General features: G+C 36.4%; 1 protein-coding gene across 2 annotated transcripts in view; it reads right to left on the bottom strand.

The window, feature by feature from the left end:
• ZNF484 (zinc finger protein 484) overlaps positions 1-19,686 on the bottom strand; it is a 71,013-nt gene extending 51,327 nt beyond the window's left edge. Inside the window, exons 1-2 of one of the 2 annotated variants that reach the window (XM_058301486.2) lie at positions 19,519-19,686; positions 14,585-14,629 (exon numbers count right to left, since the gene is read on the bottom strand). In XM_058301486.2, coding sequence (XP_058157469.1) covers positions 14,585-14,599 — 15 coding nt within the window. In that variant the 5' untranslated portion in view covers positions 14,600-14,629; positions 19,519-19,686. The remainder of the gene's footprint in view (positions 1-14,584; positions 14,630-19,518) is intronic. The other variant, XM_012522854.3, reaches the window with a different exon arrangement.
• Positions 19,687-20,100: the final 414 nt, after the last annotated feature.

Below are 20,100 nucleotides of genomic sequence, written 5' to 3'. Positions count from 1 at the left end.
AGTCACAGATGCGATCTCAGCAACAGGAGCACAGCAGTGGTGGCAAAATTTTTCGATTGTTATTAATAAAAAACACACACACATGTCTTTTCAAAACCAACAAAACTTCTATATAAAGCATCTGGTTTTTTTTTCAAAATTCAGGTGGTCAGAAGCAATGTAGAAGATGCTACTGTACTTCAAATTTTTGCTTATAAATGTCAACCACCAGTTCTTTTTCACCAAAGTTAGGCTGAGAAATTTTATTTAATAGCAGCTGAAGGGCCATTTTCAATTGGGACAAATTCATGGATACCTGTGGTAAACATTTTTTGTTGAAAAGTTGCACTAATATTTTACCATGGGGAAAAAAAGATGGTCATAATTTTAAAATTAATGTATTTAAAATAAAGTACAGAGAAAAGCATATATGTAACATATCAAACTTTCTTTTGAATGGAATCTTTTCCCCCAATCCTCAACATACAGATCTTGTGCTTTTAAAGCCATACAAATAAGAGTGCTAAACTATGGACTTAAAAATAGGTAAGTATTTTTAATCAGTATTATTTGGAAAATAAAATGTGAAACCACCTAAAATAAACTAATATACTGTTTACTTTACCTGTTGAATATTATATTTACATTTTTTGAAATAAACTTTAAAATTATGAAAAAAAGACATTACAGGCATATAACAGCAGAATCAAACTGATTGAGGACAGAATAAGTGAACTGGAGGACAAAGCATCTGAACTTGAAAAGACAGAAGAACAAAAAGAGAAAAGAATAGAAAAAATTGCACAGGGTTTCAGGGAATCGAATGACAGCATGAAACACACAAGCATATGCATTAAAGGTATCCCAGAAAAAGAGGAGAATGGAAAAGAAGCAGAAAAAATATGTGAGGAAATAATGATCCAAAATTTCTCAACCCTTATCAAAGACATGAATATCAATATTCAAGAAAAACAACACATTGAAACAGAATAAACTCTAATAGATCCTCTTAAGACTAAGTACTCTTCTCTCATCAAAACTATTGAGGTGAGAAGGCAGTGGTATGTTATATTTAAGGTACTGTCTTAGTTTGTCACAGGACTGCCAATGCAAAATACCAGAGATGGGTTGGCTTTTATAATGGGTATTTTATTTAGAGTAAAGCTTATAGTTCCGAGGCTATGAAATGTCCAAATCAAGGCTCAGCAGAGATGCTTTCTCACAAAAGTCAATTTCTGGTGATCCTGGCATCCTGCCAAATAGTGATCAGGCATATGGCAGGGCTTGTCTCCTCAGTCTTGAGCTACTCTGTGAGCCCAGCCCCTCTAGGACCTCTTTCTGTGCCTCTGTGCTCTGCTGCTTCCAGACTACAGGACCTCTTTCAGCCTCTCAGGGCTTCTCTCCTTGAACTCAGCTGTAAATGAACCTGAAGCACTCTACTTTCTCCTTTCTCTCACATGGAAGAATCAAAATGGCAGCTTCCTGTTTTTCTGTATCTCTTTGTGTGTCCATTTATATAAAGCTCCACTAACAAGGAGACTCAACCTGAATCATGCCTCACTGAAGTAGTCCAATCAAAAGGGCCCTACTCCCATAGGAAGGATTAGTTAAAAAACATAATATTTTTCTTTTTAGGATTCATAAAAGAACTTCAAACTGTCACAGGTGCCAAACAAGAAAAAATGCCAGCCAAGAATTTTTTACTGTGCAAAAAACTGTCCTCCAAAAATGAAGTTGAGTTTAAACTCCTCAGAAACAAACTCGACGGAGTTTGTCACCAAGAAACTAGCTTTACAAGAAATAGTAAAGGGTGTTCTGCAGACTGAAAAGGTGAGCGGCTTGGAGAAGAGTATAGAAATGGAAATTATTAGTAAAAGTAAGAAAAGGAGTTAAAAGACAGACCATACTAAAATATGACAGGGAAAGCCAAGGGTTAAAATGGACAAAGTAAATAATGCCTTTAAAGTAATAACACTGAACATTAATGGATTGAAATACCCAATCAAAAGATACAGACTGAAAGAATGAATTAAAAAATGAGCCATCTAAATGCTAAAAGAGACCCACCTTAGATGCATGGACACAATCAGGTTGAAAGTGAAAATAATGCACAGAAATAGTAATAAAAAAAGATATAACAATAATAAGAAATAATAATAAATATCTATGCACCTAATATGAGGTGCACACTAGCAAAACTGAAGCATGAGGCACATACTAGCAAAACTGAAGGGAGAAATAGACGTCTCCATAATAATAGTTAGTGGCTTCAATATACCACTCTGAGCATTGGATAGAATACATGGACAGAGGATATAACGATAAATGAATAATATGAAAAATGAACTAGACCTAAAAGACATCCATTCAACATTACATCCCAAAAGAACAGGATATATTCCTCTCAAGTGCTCATGGATCAGATCTCAATAACTTTAAAAAGAATGAATTATACAAAGCACTTTCTCTGATCATAATGGAAAGTGCTGGCAATTAATAACAGGTAGAAAAATGGAAAATTCACATATATATGGAGACTAAGCAATACACTCTTAAATAACCAGTTGATCAAAGAAGAAATTGAAAGAGAAATCAGTAAATATCTCAAGACGAATGAAAACAAGAACACTACACATCAAAATGTATGGGATGAAGCAAAGGCAGTAATGAGAAAGAAATTTATAACTCTCAATGCTTACATTAAAAAATAAGAGCTAAAATTGAAGACTTAACTGCAGAGCTGAAGGAACTAGACAAAAAAAAAAAAAAAAAAAAACCAGTAAGTTATTACCAAACCAAGTCAAGAGAAAGAAATAACAAAGATTAGAGCAGAAATAAATGAGAGAATCAACAAAACCAAAAGTTGGTTCTTCAAGAAGATCAACAAAACTGACAAACCCTTAGCTAGACTAACAACACAAGAAGATGCAAATAAACAAAATCAGAAATGAGAGGGGACATTACACTGACCTCAAAGAAATAAGAGATCATAGAGGATATGAGGAAAAACAGTATATCAACAAACCAGACAACAATGATGAAATGGACAAATTCTAGAACCTCACAAACAACCTACACTGACTCTAGAAGAAATAAAAAACCACAACAAACGAATCACAAGCAAAAAAAACCTGACAGAGTCATCACCACTCCTCCAAAATGAAAAGCCCAAGACCAGATAACTTCATAGGTGAATTCTACCCATCATTTAAAGAATCTTCTTTTTAAACTTTATTTTGTACATTTAATAATTGATAATATAAACAACTAAAAACTAAAAAAAAAACAAACAGTTGAATACATTTCTCATTTAAATGTACTGGATACATATAAACTGTTTTATATAAATTATTTTTTTGAATGCTACAATATGTTACACAATATATTTAGTTCATAGTAATGCAATCATACAGCATTTGTCCTTTTGTGTCTGGTTTGCTTCACTCAACATAATGTCCTCCAGGTTCATTCATGTTGTCATATGCTTTAAAACTTTATTTCTTCTTACAGCTGCATAATATTCCATCATGTAAAGAGACCAGTTTGTTTATCCATTCATCTGTTGATGGACACTTGGGTTGTTTCCAATATTTGGCAACCACGAATAATGTTACTATGAATATCAGTGTGCAAATGACTGTTCGTGTCACTGCTCTCAGTTCTTCTAGGTACATACTGAGTAGCGGTATTGCAGGGCCACATGGCAAGACTATATCCAACTTCTTTAGGAACTGCCAAACAGTTCTCCACAGTGGCAGTACCATTCTGCATTCCGACCAACAGTGAATAAGCAATCCTATCTCTCTATATCCTCTCCAACACTTGGAGTTCTTTGTCTTTTTAATTGTGGCCATTCTGAGAGGTGTGAAATGATATCTCATTGTAGTTTTGATTTGCACTTATCTAATCATTAGTAATGTTGAGCATTTCTTCATGTGTTTTTCTTGACATTTGTATTTCTTCCTAGGACAAATGTCTATTCAAGTCTTTTGTCCATTTTTTAATTGGGTTGTTAGTCTTTTTATTGTTGAGTTGCAACATTTCTTTATATATCCTGGATATTAAATCCTAATCAGATACGAGATTTTCAAATGTTTTGTCCCATTGAGTGGGCTGCCTTTCCACCCTTTTAACAAAGTCCTGGGAAGTGCGAAAGTGTTTAATTTTGTGGAGGTCCCATTTACCTATTTTTCTTTGTGGTGCATGCTTTGGGTGTAGGTCCAAGAAACCATGACCTACTACAAGGTGTTGAAGATGTCTCCCTACATTTTCTTCTAGTAGTTTTATGGTTCTGGCTTTTATATTTAGGTCTTTGATCCATTTTGAGATGATTCTACAGGGAATGAGACAGAGGTCCTCTTTAATTATTTAGGTTACAAATATCCAGTTGTCCCAGCATTATTTGTTGAAAACACTGTTTTGTCCCATTAAAATTGACTTGGTAGGGTTGTCAAAACCAGTTGACCATAGAGGTGAGGGTTTATTTCTGTGTTCTCAGTCTGTTCCACTGATCAATGTGTCTATCTTTATGCCAGTATCACACTGTTTTGACTACTGCAGCTTTGTAATATGTTTCAAGGTCAGGCAGTGAAATTCCTCCTACATCACTCTCATTTTTGAGAATGCTTTTGGCTATTCAGGTGCACTTTCCCTTCCAAATGAATTTGGTAATTGCCTTTTCTAATTCTCCAAAGTAAGCTGTTGGGATTTTGATTCGTATTGCATTAAATCAGTTTGGGTAAGATTGACATCGTCACGATATTTATTCTTCCAATCCATGAACATGGAATGTCTTTCCATTTGTTTAGTTCTTTTTAAATTTCTTTTAGCATTGTTTTGTAGTTTTCCACATAAAAGTCCTATACTTCTTTGGTTAAATAAATTCCTAGGTATATGAGTCTTTTTGATGCTAGTGAAAATGGAATTTTTCCTGATTACTTCCTCATATTGTTCAGTACTAGTATACAAAAACATAACTGATTTTTATATGTTGATCTTGTATCCTGCCACTCTGCTGAACTCATTTATTAGCTCAAGTAGCTTTGTTGTGGATAATTCAGTATTTTCTAAGTGCAGGATCATGTCATCTGCAAACAGTGAGAGTTTTACTTCCTCTTTTCCTATTTGGACACCTTTAATTTTTTTTTATTGTCTAATTGCCCTAGCTAGAATTTCTGGTGCAATATTGAATAACAATGGTGACAGTGGGGATCCTTGTCATGTTCCTGATCTTAGAGGGAAAGCTTTCAACCTTTCCCCATTGAGGATGATGTTTGCTGCGACTTTTTCATATATGCCTTTTATCAGATTGAGGAATTTTCCTTCTATACTAAGTTTTGAAGTGTTTTTATCAAAAAAGGATGCTGGATTTTGTCTAATGCATTTTCTGAATCTATTGAGATGATCATGTGGTTTTTTTCCTTCAATTTGTTAATGTGGTATATTACATTGATTGATTTTATGTTGAACCAGGTTTGCATTCCAGGAATAAATCCCACTTGATTGTGATGTATAATCTTTTGATATACTGTTGAATTCAATTTGCAAGAAATTTTTGAAAATTTCTGCATCTATGTTCATTAGAGAGATTGGCCTGTAATTTTCTTTTCTTGTAGTATCTTTATCTGGCTTTGGTATTAGGATGATGTTGGCTTCATAAAATGTGTTGGGTAATTTTCCTTCCTCTTCAATTTTCTGGAAGAGTTCCAGCAGGATTGGTGTTAATTATTTTCGAAATGCTTGATAGAATTCACTTGTGAAGCTATCTGATCCTGGCTTTTCTTTGCTGGTAGATTTTTGTTGATGGAATCAATCTCCTTAAATGTGATTGGTTTGTTAAATTCTGGTGTTTCTTGTGTTGTCAGTGTAGGTTGGTTTTGCATTTCTAGGAATTTGTCCATTTCATATAGGTTGTCTAGTTTGTTGGCATACAGTTTCTCATAATATCTTTTATGATTCTTTTTGTTTCTGTGGGGTGAGTTGTAATTTCCTCCTTTGCATTTCTGATTTTATTTATTTGCATCTTCTTTTTTCTTTGTTAGTTTTGCTAGGGAATTGTCAATTTTATTGATCCTCTCAAAGAATCTGCTTTTGGTTTTGTTGACTTTCTTTTTTTTCCCCTCAATTTCATTTTGTTTTGCTCTAATCTTTATGATTTCTTTCCTTCTGATTGCTTTGGGATTGGTTTGCTGTTCTTTTTCTAGTTTCTCTAGTTGTTCAGTTAAATCTTCGAGTTTAACTCTTTCTTCTTTTTTAATATAGGCATTTAGGGCTATAAATTTCACTCTCAAGACTGCCTTTGCTGTTTTCCATAAGTTTTGATAAGTTGTGTTCTTGTTTTCATTTGTCTCAATATATTTACTGATTTAACTTGCAATTTAAAAAAATGTTTTCACTGATTTTTTAAGAGTGTGTTGTTCAGCTTCCACAGATTTGCAAATGTACTTTTTTCCTTATTGATTTCTAGTTTCATTCCATTATGATCAAAGAAGGTGCTCTGTATAGTTTCAAACTTTATATACTTACTGAGAGCTGCATTGTGACCTAATATGTGGTCTATCCTGGAGAACGATCCATAAGCACTTGAGAAGAATATATAACCCATTGAGTTTGGATGCAGTGTTCTGTATATGTGTGTTAGGTCTAACTCATTTATCATATTGTTCAAGTTCTTTTTCTTTGTTGATCTTCTGTCTAGTTGTTCTATCTAATGACATGAATGGGGTGTTGAAGTCACCAGTGATTATTGTAGAGATATCTGTTTCTACTATCAGTTTTCCCAGAGTTTGTCTCATATATTTTGGGGCACCCTGGTTAGGTGCATAGATATTTATGACTGTTCTATCTTCCTGGCGGATTGATCCTTTTATTAATACGTAATGCCCTTCTGTATCTCTTACAAGTTTCTTGCATTTAAAATCTGTTTTGTCTAATATTAGTATAGCTACCCCTGCTCTTTTTTGGTTACTATTCATATGGAGTATATTTTTCCAACCTTTCACTTTCAACCGGTTTGTATCCATGGGTCTAAGGTGAGTTTCCTATAAGCAGCAAATGGATGGCTCATTTTTTTTTTTTAATTTATTCTGTCAGTCTGTTATCTTTTTATTGGGAAGTTTAATCCATTCACATTCAATATTACCATAAATGCACTATTTACTTCCTCCATTTTATTATTTGGTTTTCATATGTCATATCTTATTTTTGTCTTTTACTCTTTTGGTTATCCTTTCTGATATTCTTTCTTCTATACTCTCCTCCAAGCCTCTCTCTCCTGTCTTTTTCTTTTTTTCTTTTTTTTTAATTTATTTTATTTATTCCTCTCCCCTTCCCCCCATTGTCTGCTGTGTCCATTTGTTGTGTGTTCTTCTGCATCTGCTTACATTATCCTGCAGCACTGGGAAACTGCTTCTCTTTGTGGTTGCATCATCTTGCTGTGTCAGTTCTCCATGTGTACAGCACCACTCCTGGGTGAGCAGCGCTTTTTTCACTCAGGGAAGCTCTCCTTGCGAGGCATACTCCTTGCGCATGGGGGACCCCTATGTGGGGATGCCCCTGAGTGGCATGGCACTCCTTGTGCACAGCAGCACTGTGCGTGGGCCAGCTTACCATATGGGTCAGGAGGCCCTGGGGATCGAACCCTGGACCCTCCATATGGCAGACAGACGTTCTATAAGTTGAGTCACGTACGCTTCCCTCCTGTCTTTTTCTTTCAGGTTCTAAGACTTCCTTTAATATTTCCTGCAAAGGTGAATTCTTTTTGGCAAACTCTCTTAGTTTCTGTTTGTGAATATTTTATACTCACCTTCATATCTGAAGGACAATTTTGCTGGATAAAGAAATCTCAGCTGGCAGTTTTTCGTTTTTAGTATCCCAATTGTATCATACCACTGCCTTCTTGCTTCCATAGTTTCTGAAGAGAAATCTGCACTAAGTCTTACTGGACATCCCTTGTATGTGATGGTTTGCTTCTCCCTTACTGCTCTGAGGATTTTCTCTTTATCTTTGACATTTGACATTCTGAGTAGTATGTATCTTGGAGTAGATCTATTTGGATTTATTCTGATTGGGATACAATATGCTTGGATATGTAAATTCATTTCTTTCATGAGAGTTGGGAAATTTTCAGCTATTATTTCCTCAAATACTCTTTCTGCCCCTTTTCCCTATTCTTCTCCTTCTGGAACTCCCGTGACACATATTTTGTTGCAATTTATGTTGTCTTCAACTCTCTGAGCCCCTGCTCAATTTTTCCCATTCTTTTCTCTCTCCAATTTTAGCTGTTCTGTCTTTGGTATCGCTTATTCTTTCTTCTATCATTTCAAGTCTGCTCTTGTATGCCTCAAATGTGTTTTTTATCTCACCTATTGTGTCTTTCATTCCCATGAGCTCTGTTACTTTTCTGTTCAGGATTTCAAATTCTACTTTGTACTTGCTCAATGTTTCTTGAAGTCATTTATCTCTTTAAACATATTGTCTTTCAAGTCATTAATTTGATTTTGGAAATTTGTGTGCATCTTGCTGATTAGTTTTCTCAAATTCTGCATCTCTTCTGGGGCTTTAATATATTCCTTTTCTTGGGCCATGACTTCTATATTCTTAGTATGGCTTGTGATTTTTTTGCTGATATCTAGGCATTTGATTAGGATGTAGTTTACGCAGATGCTCAGTTTCTTTCTCTTTTGGAGGGATTTAGTGACAGGAGGCTGTGAGTTACCATTCCTCTTTGTTCTAGGCTCAACCTGGATTGTTAGGATTGTCCTGCTGGTTGCTCCAAACTGGGCACTGGACTCAGTAATTTGTCGTGGAGTCACTTCTTAGTGCCTTGGGGAGGGAGGTTATAGAGGCCATAAAAAGCCTCTCCTACTTATTTATTTTTTAAAGATTGATTGATTGATTGATTTCCCTCCCCCTTGCAGCTTGTTTTGCTGTCTGTTCTCTGTGTCCATTTGCAGTGCATTTTTCTGTGTCTACTTGTCTCCCTTTGTTGCATCATCTTACTGTGTCAGCTCTCCATGGCATACAGGCCAGCTTGCCTCCACAAGGAGGCCCCAGGATGCGAACCCAGGGCCCCCCATATGGTAGATGGGAGCCCAACTGATTGAGCCACAGTCACTTCCCTCTCCTACTTATTTTTAATTTTCTTGAGTGCACTTCCTTGGTCTGCCAGCAGATTGTGCTCTTTGGCAGCTCTCAGTTCAATGGCTGATGGGAGTATATTTGTTGCAACAGAGACCAGATCAATGTGATAAAGAGTTTCCTGTCTGGATGCTATGAGACTTATAATTCAAACTTTCCCTGAGACAGTACTCCAGCCTTCTCTGGCAACCCCCTCCATTTTCCCAAGTCAAAAATATTACCATTCCCCTCTGAGTTCTCAACAATCAGTCCCTGTTAGTAGAGGAATAGATTGGTAGGGTTGTATAGCTTTAGTCCCTTGCCTATATCCCAAGGCAAATAATGGCACAGGCCCACCTGGCCTGGAAGGGCTCCTGGGACGTGGCAGACCAAATTTGTGGGTCAGAAGATGAGTCAGCCTTAGTCTGTGCCCCTCTCTCCTCTTTCCTGGGGTGGTAGAACCCTGGAGCCCCCTTTATCTGTCGTCACAGGTCCAGAGGTCCAAGAGTTCTAAAGTGTCTTTAGTGTGGGGAATGGTGCTGGCAGCAGCAGCTGCTGGTTTCAACCCACAGTTTTGTTGTTGTGATTTCTCTCCTTTGCTACTCTCTCCTCTGGGCAATGTTCAGCCTTCACCTGGTGTTTTAAATCCTAGCAGATCTTTTTCCTAGGCTGTTTCACTCTGTCCTCCAGCTATTTTTTTATGAGAAGAAGGGAGTCCCATGTCCATTTAAAGAATCTTGCTCAAATTCTTCCCAAAAAAGCGAAGAAGTGGGAACACTACCAAACGTATACTCTTAAGCTAACATCAGTCTAATATCAAAGCAAAAAATGTTATTAAGAAAAAAAGAAAATTAGAGACCAATTTCTCTAAGGAATACAGATGCAAAAATACTCAACAAAATACTTGCTAACTGAATCCAAAAGCACATTACAAGAATTATACACCACGATCATGTGGGTTTTATACAGGTATGCAAGGGTGGTCCAACACTAGAAAGTCAATTAGCATAATATATGACATTGATAAATTACACTGATAAATTTGAAGAAAATCATCTCGATGCAGAAAAGGCATTTAACAAAATACAACATCTTTTCTTCATTAAAAAAAACATTCTGAAAGAAACTTTCTCAATATGATAAAGTACATATATGAAAAATGCACAGGTAACACTTTATTCCATGTTGAAAGACTGAAAGCTATCCTGCAGATATCAGGAACAAGACAAGGATGCCCACTGTCTCCACTGTTATTCAATAGTTTGCTAAAAGTTCTAGCTAGAGCAATTAGATATGAAAATGAAATAAAGGGCACCCAAACACGAAAGGAAGAATACAATTTTTGCTATTTGCTGACAGTATGATCCTCTACCTGGAAAATCCTGAAAAATCCACAATAAAGCTACTAGAACTAATAGACAAATTCAGCAAAGTGGTGGGATACAAGATTAATATGCAAAAATCAAGTGTTTCTATACACTACTAATGAGCAAACTGAGGAGGAAATCAGAACAAAAAAATACATTTAAAATAGCTACCAAAAGAATCAAATATTTAGGAATAAACTTAACCAAGGACATAAAGGACCTGTATTCAGAAAGCTTATAAAACATTGCTAAAAGAAACCGAAGAAGACCTAAATAATTGGATATACATTCCATATTAATGGATGGGAAAACTAAGTATCATTAAAATGTCAATTCTATCTAAACTTATTACAGACTCAACACAATCCCAGTAAAAATTCCAACAGCCTTTATTTACAGAAATGGAAAAGTCAATTATCAAATTTATCTGGAAAGTTAAGGGTTTCCAAATAGCCAAAATATCTTAAAAAAGAAGAATGAGGTTGGAAGACTCTCACTTTCTGACTTTAAAGCAAAATACTTAGCTACAGTGTTAAAAAAAAACAACAACAATAGCGTATTATTGGCATAAAAATAGACAGATTGACCAATGGAATCAGATTGAGAGTTCAGAAATAGACTCTCACATCTATGGTCCATTGATTTCTGACAAGGCTATCAAACCTACTCAGCTGAGTCAAAATAGTATATTCAACAAATGGTGCTGGGAGAACTGAATAGACATAATCAAAAGAAAGAAAAAGGACCCTACCTCACATCTTAAGCAAAATTAACTCAAAATGGATCAAAGACCTAAATATAAAAGCTAAAATCATAAAAATCTTAGAAGAAAATGTAGAGAAACATCTTCAATATCTAGTGGTAGGTGGTGGTTTCTTAAACTTACACTCAAAGCACGAGGAATGAAAGAAAAAATAGAGAAATCGGACTGCCTCAAAATTAATAAACACTTTTGTGCTTCAAATGACTTTGTTAAGAAGGTGAAAAGGGAGCCTATTCAATGGGAGACAATTTTCCAAAACCAGATATCCAATAAGGGTTTGATTTCCAGGTAATATAAAAAGATCACACAACTCAATGACAAAAAGACAAGCAACCCAAACAACAAACAAACAAACAAACCCAATTGACAAATGGGCCAAAAGACTTCAATAGACACTTTTCCAAAGAGGTAATACAAATGGCCAAAAAGCATTTGAAAAGATGCTCAACATCACTAGGTATTAGGGAGAAATGCAGATCAAAACTACAATGAGACATCACATCATGCCTTGCAGAATGGTCAATATTTTTAGAAAAACAAACCAGAAAACTACAAGTACTACAGAGGATACAGAGAAATAGGAACACTCCCTCATGGTTGGTGGGAGTGTAAAATGGTACTTTTTCTGTGAAAGACAGTTTGGCAGTTCCTCAGGAAACTAAAGAACTGTCATATTATCCAGCATTCCCACTACTAGAAATATATTCAGAAGAACTGAAAGCAAGGATGCAAACAGATATCTATACACCAATATTCATAGTGGTATTATTCACAACTGCTAAAAGATGGAAACAATCTAAGTGACCATCAACTTATGAATGGATAAACAAAGTGTGGCATATAAACACAATGAAATACTATTCAGCTATAAGAAGAAACGAACTTGGGAAGCATATGACAACATGGCTGAATCTTGAGGATATTATGTTGAATGATATAAGCCAGACACAAAAGGACGAATATTGTATGGTCTCACTGATATGATTATGATGAGTAAACTTATGGAGTTAAATAATAGAGTATAGGTTAGTAGGGGCAAAATGTGGGTTGAGAAGCGGAAGCTGATGCTGAATGTAAGCAGAATGTTTAATAATGTTCATAAGTGGAAATGGATAAAGTTGATGGTAACACATTATAATGACAGTAACTAACACTGCTGATTTATAAATGTGTTGTGGTTGAAAGGGGTAGCCTAGAGAGGTTAATGTTAATTGAAAGACACCTAGAGGATAAACTAGGGACTTTATAATATAGTGATTTTGGTGGTAGATAAGGATTGTGGTTAATAATGCAAATATAAGAATGTTCCTCTATGACAAAGCATTAAGAACATGGTGATATATGGGAAAAATACAACTAATGTAATTTATAGACTATAATTAACAAAAATATTGTAATATTTTTGTAGCAAAGGCAAAGAAGACACCACATCAATGTTAAAGGTAAAAAAATTTATAGGATTTCATTTTATGAGATGTGAATATGATCAAGCACTTTTTAAAAATTTTATTCATTAACAATTCATGTCAATTATCCACTCTGAGGTCATTTGCTCATTTTTGGAACACTGAAGAAACAACTGAGTTTGTTTTTAGGATTAAATAAGATAAATGTGCCTGGACAGGACTTTTTAAAAGTAATCCTTCCATAATTTATTAAGCTGCCTTTTATCTGTTATTTTATTTTTTGAACTTGAAACAAAGTTATTAAAAAAAAAGAAGAGTTTGCCTGGAAAACAGGAGATACCCTAGGGTGTCTCTTAGTATTACCATGCCCTGTAGTTAAAGTCAATGGAAAACTGCAACAATCCAATCCAGACAGGACTACCAATAACCCAGAAACCATAGGAATGAAGGTTTAGGTCACCCCACCAGGCAAAGAACCACAGCCAGGTGAGTGATTTCTCTGGGTAAAGGGAACATGGAATGGGTAGTGGAAGGAGGTAATGATAAATATGAATTACAATCATGTGACCAGTTACAGAAATAAGGATTACAGTGGTTATGAATATATCTCTTCCTTGTTTTGATTATGTTCAATTATGTACAAACATTAAATATTTGTTTTCTTCCCTATCTTATCCCCTTATCATATGAAATAAATTTTATTAGTTTCACGTGGTAGTATTTAAGTTACAGGATATCAAGTTTAAGAGTGAATATTACCCAAGGACTTGCACCCTATCCTGGAGAGATTTAGTGTGTTTCTCATTGAATGCACAGCATTTAGTACTGCAGGTGAAAAATATGTTTGTTGCTTTTTTATTTAGAGATTAAGTATATTTTAAGGTCATGTGTATAGCTGCCAAGTTGACAAGGGGATAAATGTGATGGTTAGGTTCATGTGTCAGCTGGGCCCAGTAATGGTGCCCAGTTGTTTGGTCAAGCAAGCACTGGCCTAATTGTTACTGTGATGACATTCCATGGACTTAAATCATCAGTTAAGTTGATTTATCTATGGCTGATTACATCTACAATCAACTGAGAAGACTGCCTTCAGCAATGAGAGATGTTCATTCAGTTAGAGGCTTTAAAAGGAGAAGCGGGAGTGGATGTGGCTCAAGCAGTTGAGCATCTGCTTCCCACATGGGAGGCTCTGGGTTCAGGTCCCAGTGCCTCCTAAAAAACAAACAAGCAAAAAAAAAAAGAAAAATCCAATTTAGGGGAGCTGATGTAGCTCAGTGGTTGAGCGCCGGCTTCCTACATATAAGGTCCCGGGGTTCAATCCCTGGTCCCAGTACCTCAAAAAAAAAAAAAGGAGAAATGATGATTTCAGCAGTCAGAAGAAAGAATTTTCATCTCTACCTCAGCCCGCCAGCTTCTCCCAGGGAATTCACTGAAAACCTTCATCAGGTTCCCTGCTTGTAGTCTGCCCTACAGAATACAGACTCATGCATGCCCACAGTCACATGAGGCAACTTTACAAAATCTCATAATATTTACAGATAACTCCTGTCAGTTCTGTTTCCATAGAGAACCCTAATATGCCAGCCATCTAAAAATCTATCAAAAAAGTTTCTCAAACAGCAAGAAGGAGAAAATGAAGAACCAGGAAATCATTACCACAGATGAAAAAATTTTTTACCTGTTCAACCAAACAAACCAGGTATCAAATTTCCATTATTTCTATGCCTGTCAGGAACATCAGAGAATTTTACAGTTCAAAATTCATAACTGTGTGAGACCACATGATTCATGTATATCTCTGTTCCAAACTTGCCTTGTAGTTTCTTCTTTATTTTCCCTGATCTTAGTTTTTATTTATTCTTGTCTATCTTTCTACATGGGTTATTAGAGACCTCTTAAAATCTACTGATCAACAAAGAAAGCACAGCTAAATAAACAAACAAGTAACTCACCAAGGACTTGGTCATTTCTGGCTCTTCTTAGAAAAAGGCAGAGATCTGAGAAAACAGATGAGCAGGGGTAGGGATGAGAGAAGGAAATGTGCAAATGCCAAGCACTGATACATGAATCACTCACAGCCAATGCACCTCTGACCCAAAAATTCATTTCTAGACAATAGCATAAAAATCCTCACAGATCGCTCAAAGATTTAAATGCAGGAGTTTTACCACAACATGGGTAATAACAAAGAAAGACTAGAAATATCTTCATATCCAATCATTATATATTTAAATAATTTATAGACTATACAAAGGACATAATGTTATGTACAGTAGAATGCTAAAATACTACAGAAAAATATTTGTTAAAATGCTAAATAAAAATAAAAAGATGTACCAAACAGTATGATTCTATTTTCATTACACGCTATATGTTTACATGTGTGTATATGCAAATGCATGCTTATACATACATGCACATACATAGAGAAAATTAACTGGTAGGAAATATAATATCATGTTAACAGATATCATATTTGGGTGATGGTAAAATTATAGGTAATTCTAATTTTTATATTATCTGCTAGTAAGAAACAAAATAACTTCTAAAAAAGAATATATTATCCTACTAGTAATTTTATTCTGATTTCTTGTGACCAGTCCATCCATAGGAGGGACCATCCAAAGGAGGGACCAAAAAGAGGGAGATTTCTAGCTTCTTCACTATTTTCCCTTATTTACAGTTCTTAAAAGGAAATTTTCAATGGAAACTTTGTTTGGCTATACTGTATTAAGTGGATCTGGTTCTAGCTAACAGTCATCCTTAAGACTTGAGCCAAGTCACTTAATGCATGAGGTCATTTTATTCCAAAAAAAATGTATGACAAGTTTTCTAACATGAAGAAAAGTTTAATGATTAGTACAAGAAACACACATATACCCTCCACCAAGTTTCAACAAATGAGAATTTTGCCATATTTGCTTTAGTGCTCGCTCTCTCACCCCCTACCCAGACAGATATACAGTCACACATATCTTAACACATACACAGAACCATTCAAATGGTACTGATATCATGATACTTAATGCATAAATATGTCAGCATAAATCTCCTAAAAAATCAATATCATGCCTAAGAAAATTAACAATAATTCTATAATATCATCTCAATATTCAGTTCATATTAATATTTCCCCAATTATCCCAGATATACCTTTTCTCACTGTTTGGCTTAGAAGCAGGTTCGAATTGAGGTTCACTACATTTGCTATTCGGTCCCTTTTATCCTAGATCTGTCCTTGTTCAAATTTTTTCATGACTGACTTTTTAAGTTTATTTTTACTTTAAATTTTTATAATAGAAATATTCCTATTAAATATAGTTTGCTAATGTAAGCAAAACTTTTGAGTTACTTCAGGTACTTCTTTGTTAAACTTTTTGTTGCAGTATAATTTATATAAAGTACATAAGTATTAGATACTTCTGGGACTTTTGGAAGATGCTAGGGAGTCGAATCTTTTTTTGAAACTAGTTTTAAAAAAAAAGAGTCAAGCATTTCTGCTGTTTTCCCTGTGTAACTGTACCTTAGAGTAACTCTAATGAAAGGATTAAGTTTAGCTTCCACATAAAGGTATAGCTAAAGCGTTCTGCAGTTGAAGGGGGAGGGAAAGGAGCTCTAGCAGTTTTGGCGCCAAAGTTTGAAAATGATGCCAAGTGAAGGGCAGCGTCAAATTCGAAAGTGGGGCCAACTCCAAAATGAAGGGGATTAGGAGTTGCAATTGGGGGAGAAGGGGAGGAGCTCTAACGAAAGCGGGAAAACTAGCGCCAAGTTTGAAATTGGTGCCAACTGCCAAGCCACCAGAATGTAGGGAATGGGAATGGCAGCTAAGAGCTGAAACCCAGGTAAGTTAATTGTACCCCTTAGATAGGCTGTAACCTCTGAAGAAGTGATATAACCTCAGGGCTCTATGGAAACACAAAGGGACCCTGCAGAGAGAGTGCCACTCCCAGGAGTGTCTGGAGACATGGGTGCATACCATGGCACCCAAGATTGTGAAGGAGTCAGGGACACCCAATAGAAAACAGGTGAAACGGAAAAAATCACAAGTTGGGGGCCAAAATTAATGTACATTTGAATTCCAGCTCTTCCCCCTTCTTGTTATGAGTATTTGAAGAATTCTCCTCAGTGTCAGTTTCCTCATCTTTACCCTTTTTTGGATAAATATATCAATCTCACAATATTCGAAAAGTACCCAAACCATGCATGGCATATAAGCACTTACTATTACTAGCTATTGCTATGATCACAAATCAGTAACCATATAAAATGCAATTACTGTGCCCCACATAATGGCATTCTCTGATTTCACAGGCCCCTCAAATCATCACTGACCTGAGCACCTAGCTCCTCACTCCCACTCATCAAACTCCTCAATCACCCCACACTGAGCCCACTCCCAGGACATTACTCACACTTCAGAAATATCATCAGTGATGGCTACAAAACTCCCAAGTACTGGTCCCAAGCCTGCAATCATGGATTCTTATTGTTCTGCTGCCCACAGGCCCCAAATCACTTGCCCTACAGTCCCTGACCACAGAGCCTCCAATGCCTCCATGAGGGTCCCCTCCATCAGTCAATGCCATGGCCCATCTTCCTGGCCTCCACACCTGTATCACTGCCCACCATGAGTCTCCATCAGTGATCCCAGGCACACCTGTACTGCAAAGGGCCCTGAGCGTTCATCCAAATGCACCTTCTGCCACTGGCACACTCAGGCCTGTACAATTAGCCTTCACCACAAACCAACCCACCCATCCACACAGGAAGCCAATCAATGGACCGCTTTGTAGAAATTCTTGAATCCTCTTCCCCCAAAAATGGAATGCACTTATAAATCTAAACCTGAAAGAACAGGTTATTTACAGGGAAAGAAGAAAATCGAACGATTCCTCATCTGCACTAACGAAAGGTAAATGATGGTAGAAATTGCATCTAAAAGACCATACCTCTGTTAGGGCCAGAGGAAGACATTTTCAGCAATGAAAGCACTGCAGAGTATCCCTATCATTATCTGAGGAGAATTAACAAAGAAGCATTCCAAATAAGTGTAAAATGAGTCAGAAGAGAAATCTCAAACAGGAAAATAGTGTTCAGCAATAATTCTTTGATTATTATTAATTTTATTTACACGCACTCTATATACACCAAACAGACATTCCTCCTGCCCTTCCCCCCTTCTCTGGAAACCTCTAACATACTTTCTGTCCCTGTAAATTCAGTAATAATTTTTGCAAGCAATATTAAATTATAAGAAAGGATGATATGATAAAGGAGCTATTAAAGGAGAAAATTAATAATATCCTATGACAAAACATCCCTAATTATCTCAGGAAAAAACCAACACAGAAGTAGTGTGTAGAATGGAAACAGAATGAATGGAAATTTCATGAAGCAAGTGAAAGTATGAGAATGAAAAGAAAAAGAAGAAAATAATAAAGTTAAAATAAATAGTAAGCATAAAATAGAAGGCAGAAAATCAAGACACGTCACTACCCTAAATTGAAGTAAAATTCTCCTATCAACAGAGAGTATAGGTTGGATTTGGGGAAAAAAAACAAAACAAAACAACAACCAGTGGCATTTCTTATTTACAAATAGGTCATCTAAAATAAAGAGACAAATATGCATATAAAATAAAGTCCTGGGCAAAAACACACCATCCAGCTGCAATAAAAATGTAAGCAGGGATGGCAATGTAAATATCAAAGTGGAATTCAAGATTAAAAGTGCTTTTTTGGTGAAAAGAGATATCATACAAAAATAGCATCCAAAAATTACAAAATGCATAAGCTATTAGGTGTATGTATGCCTCTTTCCCAGAAGCACACAAAACTAGGAAAAAAGCACATGGAACTAGAAAGCCAACTGCTGGATTGGGAGATTTTTAATTATATCTCTTTTGGAAAATTATGACTCAAGTACACAAAAAAGAGGAAAGATAAATAAGATTTGAAAAATACAAACAAGTTACATTTAATATACGTGCAGAACTTTGCAACATATCTATCTTACACCTATGGAATATTTACAAAGTTCATGTATAACTTGGCTTCCAAACCTTGATAAATTTTTAAAAGTTGAGACTTGTAGGCTAGTTTCTGACAATACAATAAAATAAACATTTAACACATATCTTAATTATTTGGAAATGAAAAAACCCTTCCAGGATCAAACTGGAACATCAAAATGAAATTAAACATTTCACAGCTAAAGCTGTATTAAGAGACTTTACAGTCCTAAACGCACCCGGCATAAGGCTTAAGAAAATAAGGAAAAGAACAGCAAATTACATCAAAGGAAGGGGAGGGAAGACAAAGAACTTAAAAAGAAAAAAAATTAAATTAAATATAAAAAGATTAGGACGTATAAACAAAACTAAGAACTTGTGCTTTAAAATGGCCAATAAAAAAGATAAATCCTTGGGACGCCTGATAATTAGGGGGAAAAAAAGAATGAATATAACAGAAGAATGACAAAGAAGCTACTAATCTGGATATTAAAAAGAATCAAAATAAGGAAAATGGAATACTGTAGGCAATATATTCTTTAAATCCCTAGCAAAATATACTATGATGAATTAGAAACAGAAATGTAAACAGAACGGAAGGCTTAAAAAGATCAAGGAAATCAATTATGATCCAGCATCATTCACCTCTTAAAATCTTCATTTCTCAATCCCCAGTCCCTTACTCCACTCCCTCCCACCACGGACCCATGGTTCGCCCACCTCGAAGCCCACACATCCACCAAAGATCAACCGCAACACCCCATTATTTGACGCACTGACCATCAGCCCCGCCCCCCATCATTGACCCGGATTGTTCATCACGGACACCAAAGACCCTTTTCCATCAACCCACAGATAAACCCATCTTGCACTCACCTGCCCCTCACCCACGCTCTCTCCGGACGGTGGTCCTTCACCTCTAGCGGTGTCTACAGTCCCCAAAACGAAAAAGCGATCTACTTTCTGGTTTCCATCCCTCTTGCCGTCCCTGCGGCATACCGTAGGGCGCCCCCTCCCAGCATGGTTGTGCGCATGCTCAACAGTGGCTTCTTCGGAGGTCGTTGCCAGTATTCAACATGGCGCTATTTTCCCTCTTTTTTTAGTGGCGTTGGGCTGGCGCTAAATAGCTGAATATGGCGGCGCCCATGTGTCACTCCCGCCTGGGGGCGACCATGTTGAAGTGGTGTACGGACCGTGCTGCTGAGAAGAGTCCCAGTGGCCTGAGCCCTCCTTGCCCGGAGTTTCAGCGCTTTCCTTTACTGGGGGAACCGTGAGGATAGCGGCGAAACAGGGCAGTTACCAGACGGAGCTCGAGGCTTTGAAGAAACTTCCTGGTGTGGAGGAATAGTTAGCAGGCGGAGGTCGTGGGCTTCATTCTTTATATAGTTCAATCAAGTGTTTATGAGGGCTTCCAAGAACCAAGTTTTGCACAGACATTAAAGGCACAGAGGCGAACCC

Source organism: Dasypus novemcinctus, chromosome 8 (genome assembly GCF_030445035.2).
Source record: "Dasypus novemcinctus isolate mDasNov1 chromosome 8, mDasNov1.1.hap2, whole genome shotgun sequence".
NCBI classification, from domain to species: domain Eukaryota; kingdom Metazoa; phylum Chordata; class Mammalia; order Cingulata; family Dasypodidae; genus Dasypus; species Dasypus novemcinctus.
The sequence above is the reverse complement of the archived record's forward strand: the minus strand, read 5'-3'. Positions and strand labels throughout refer to the sequence as shown.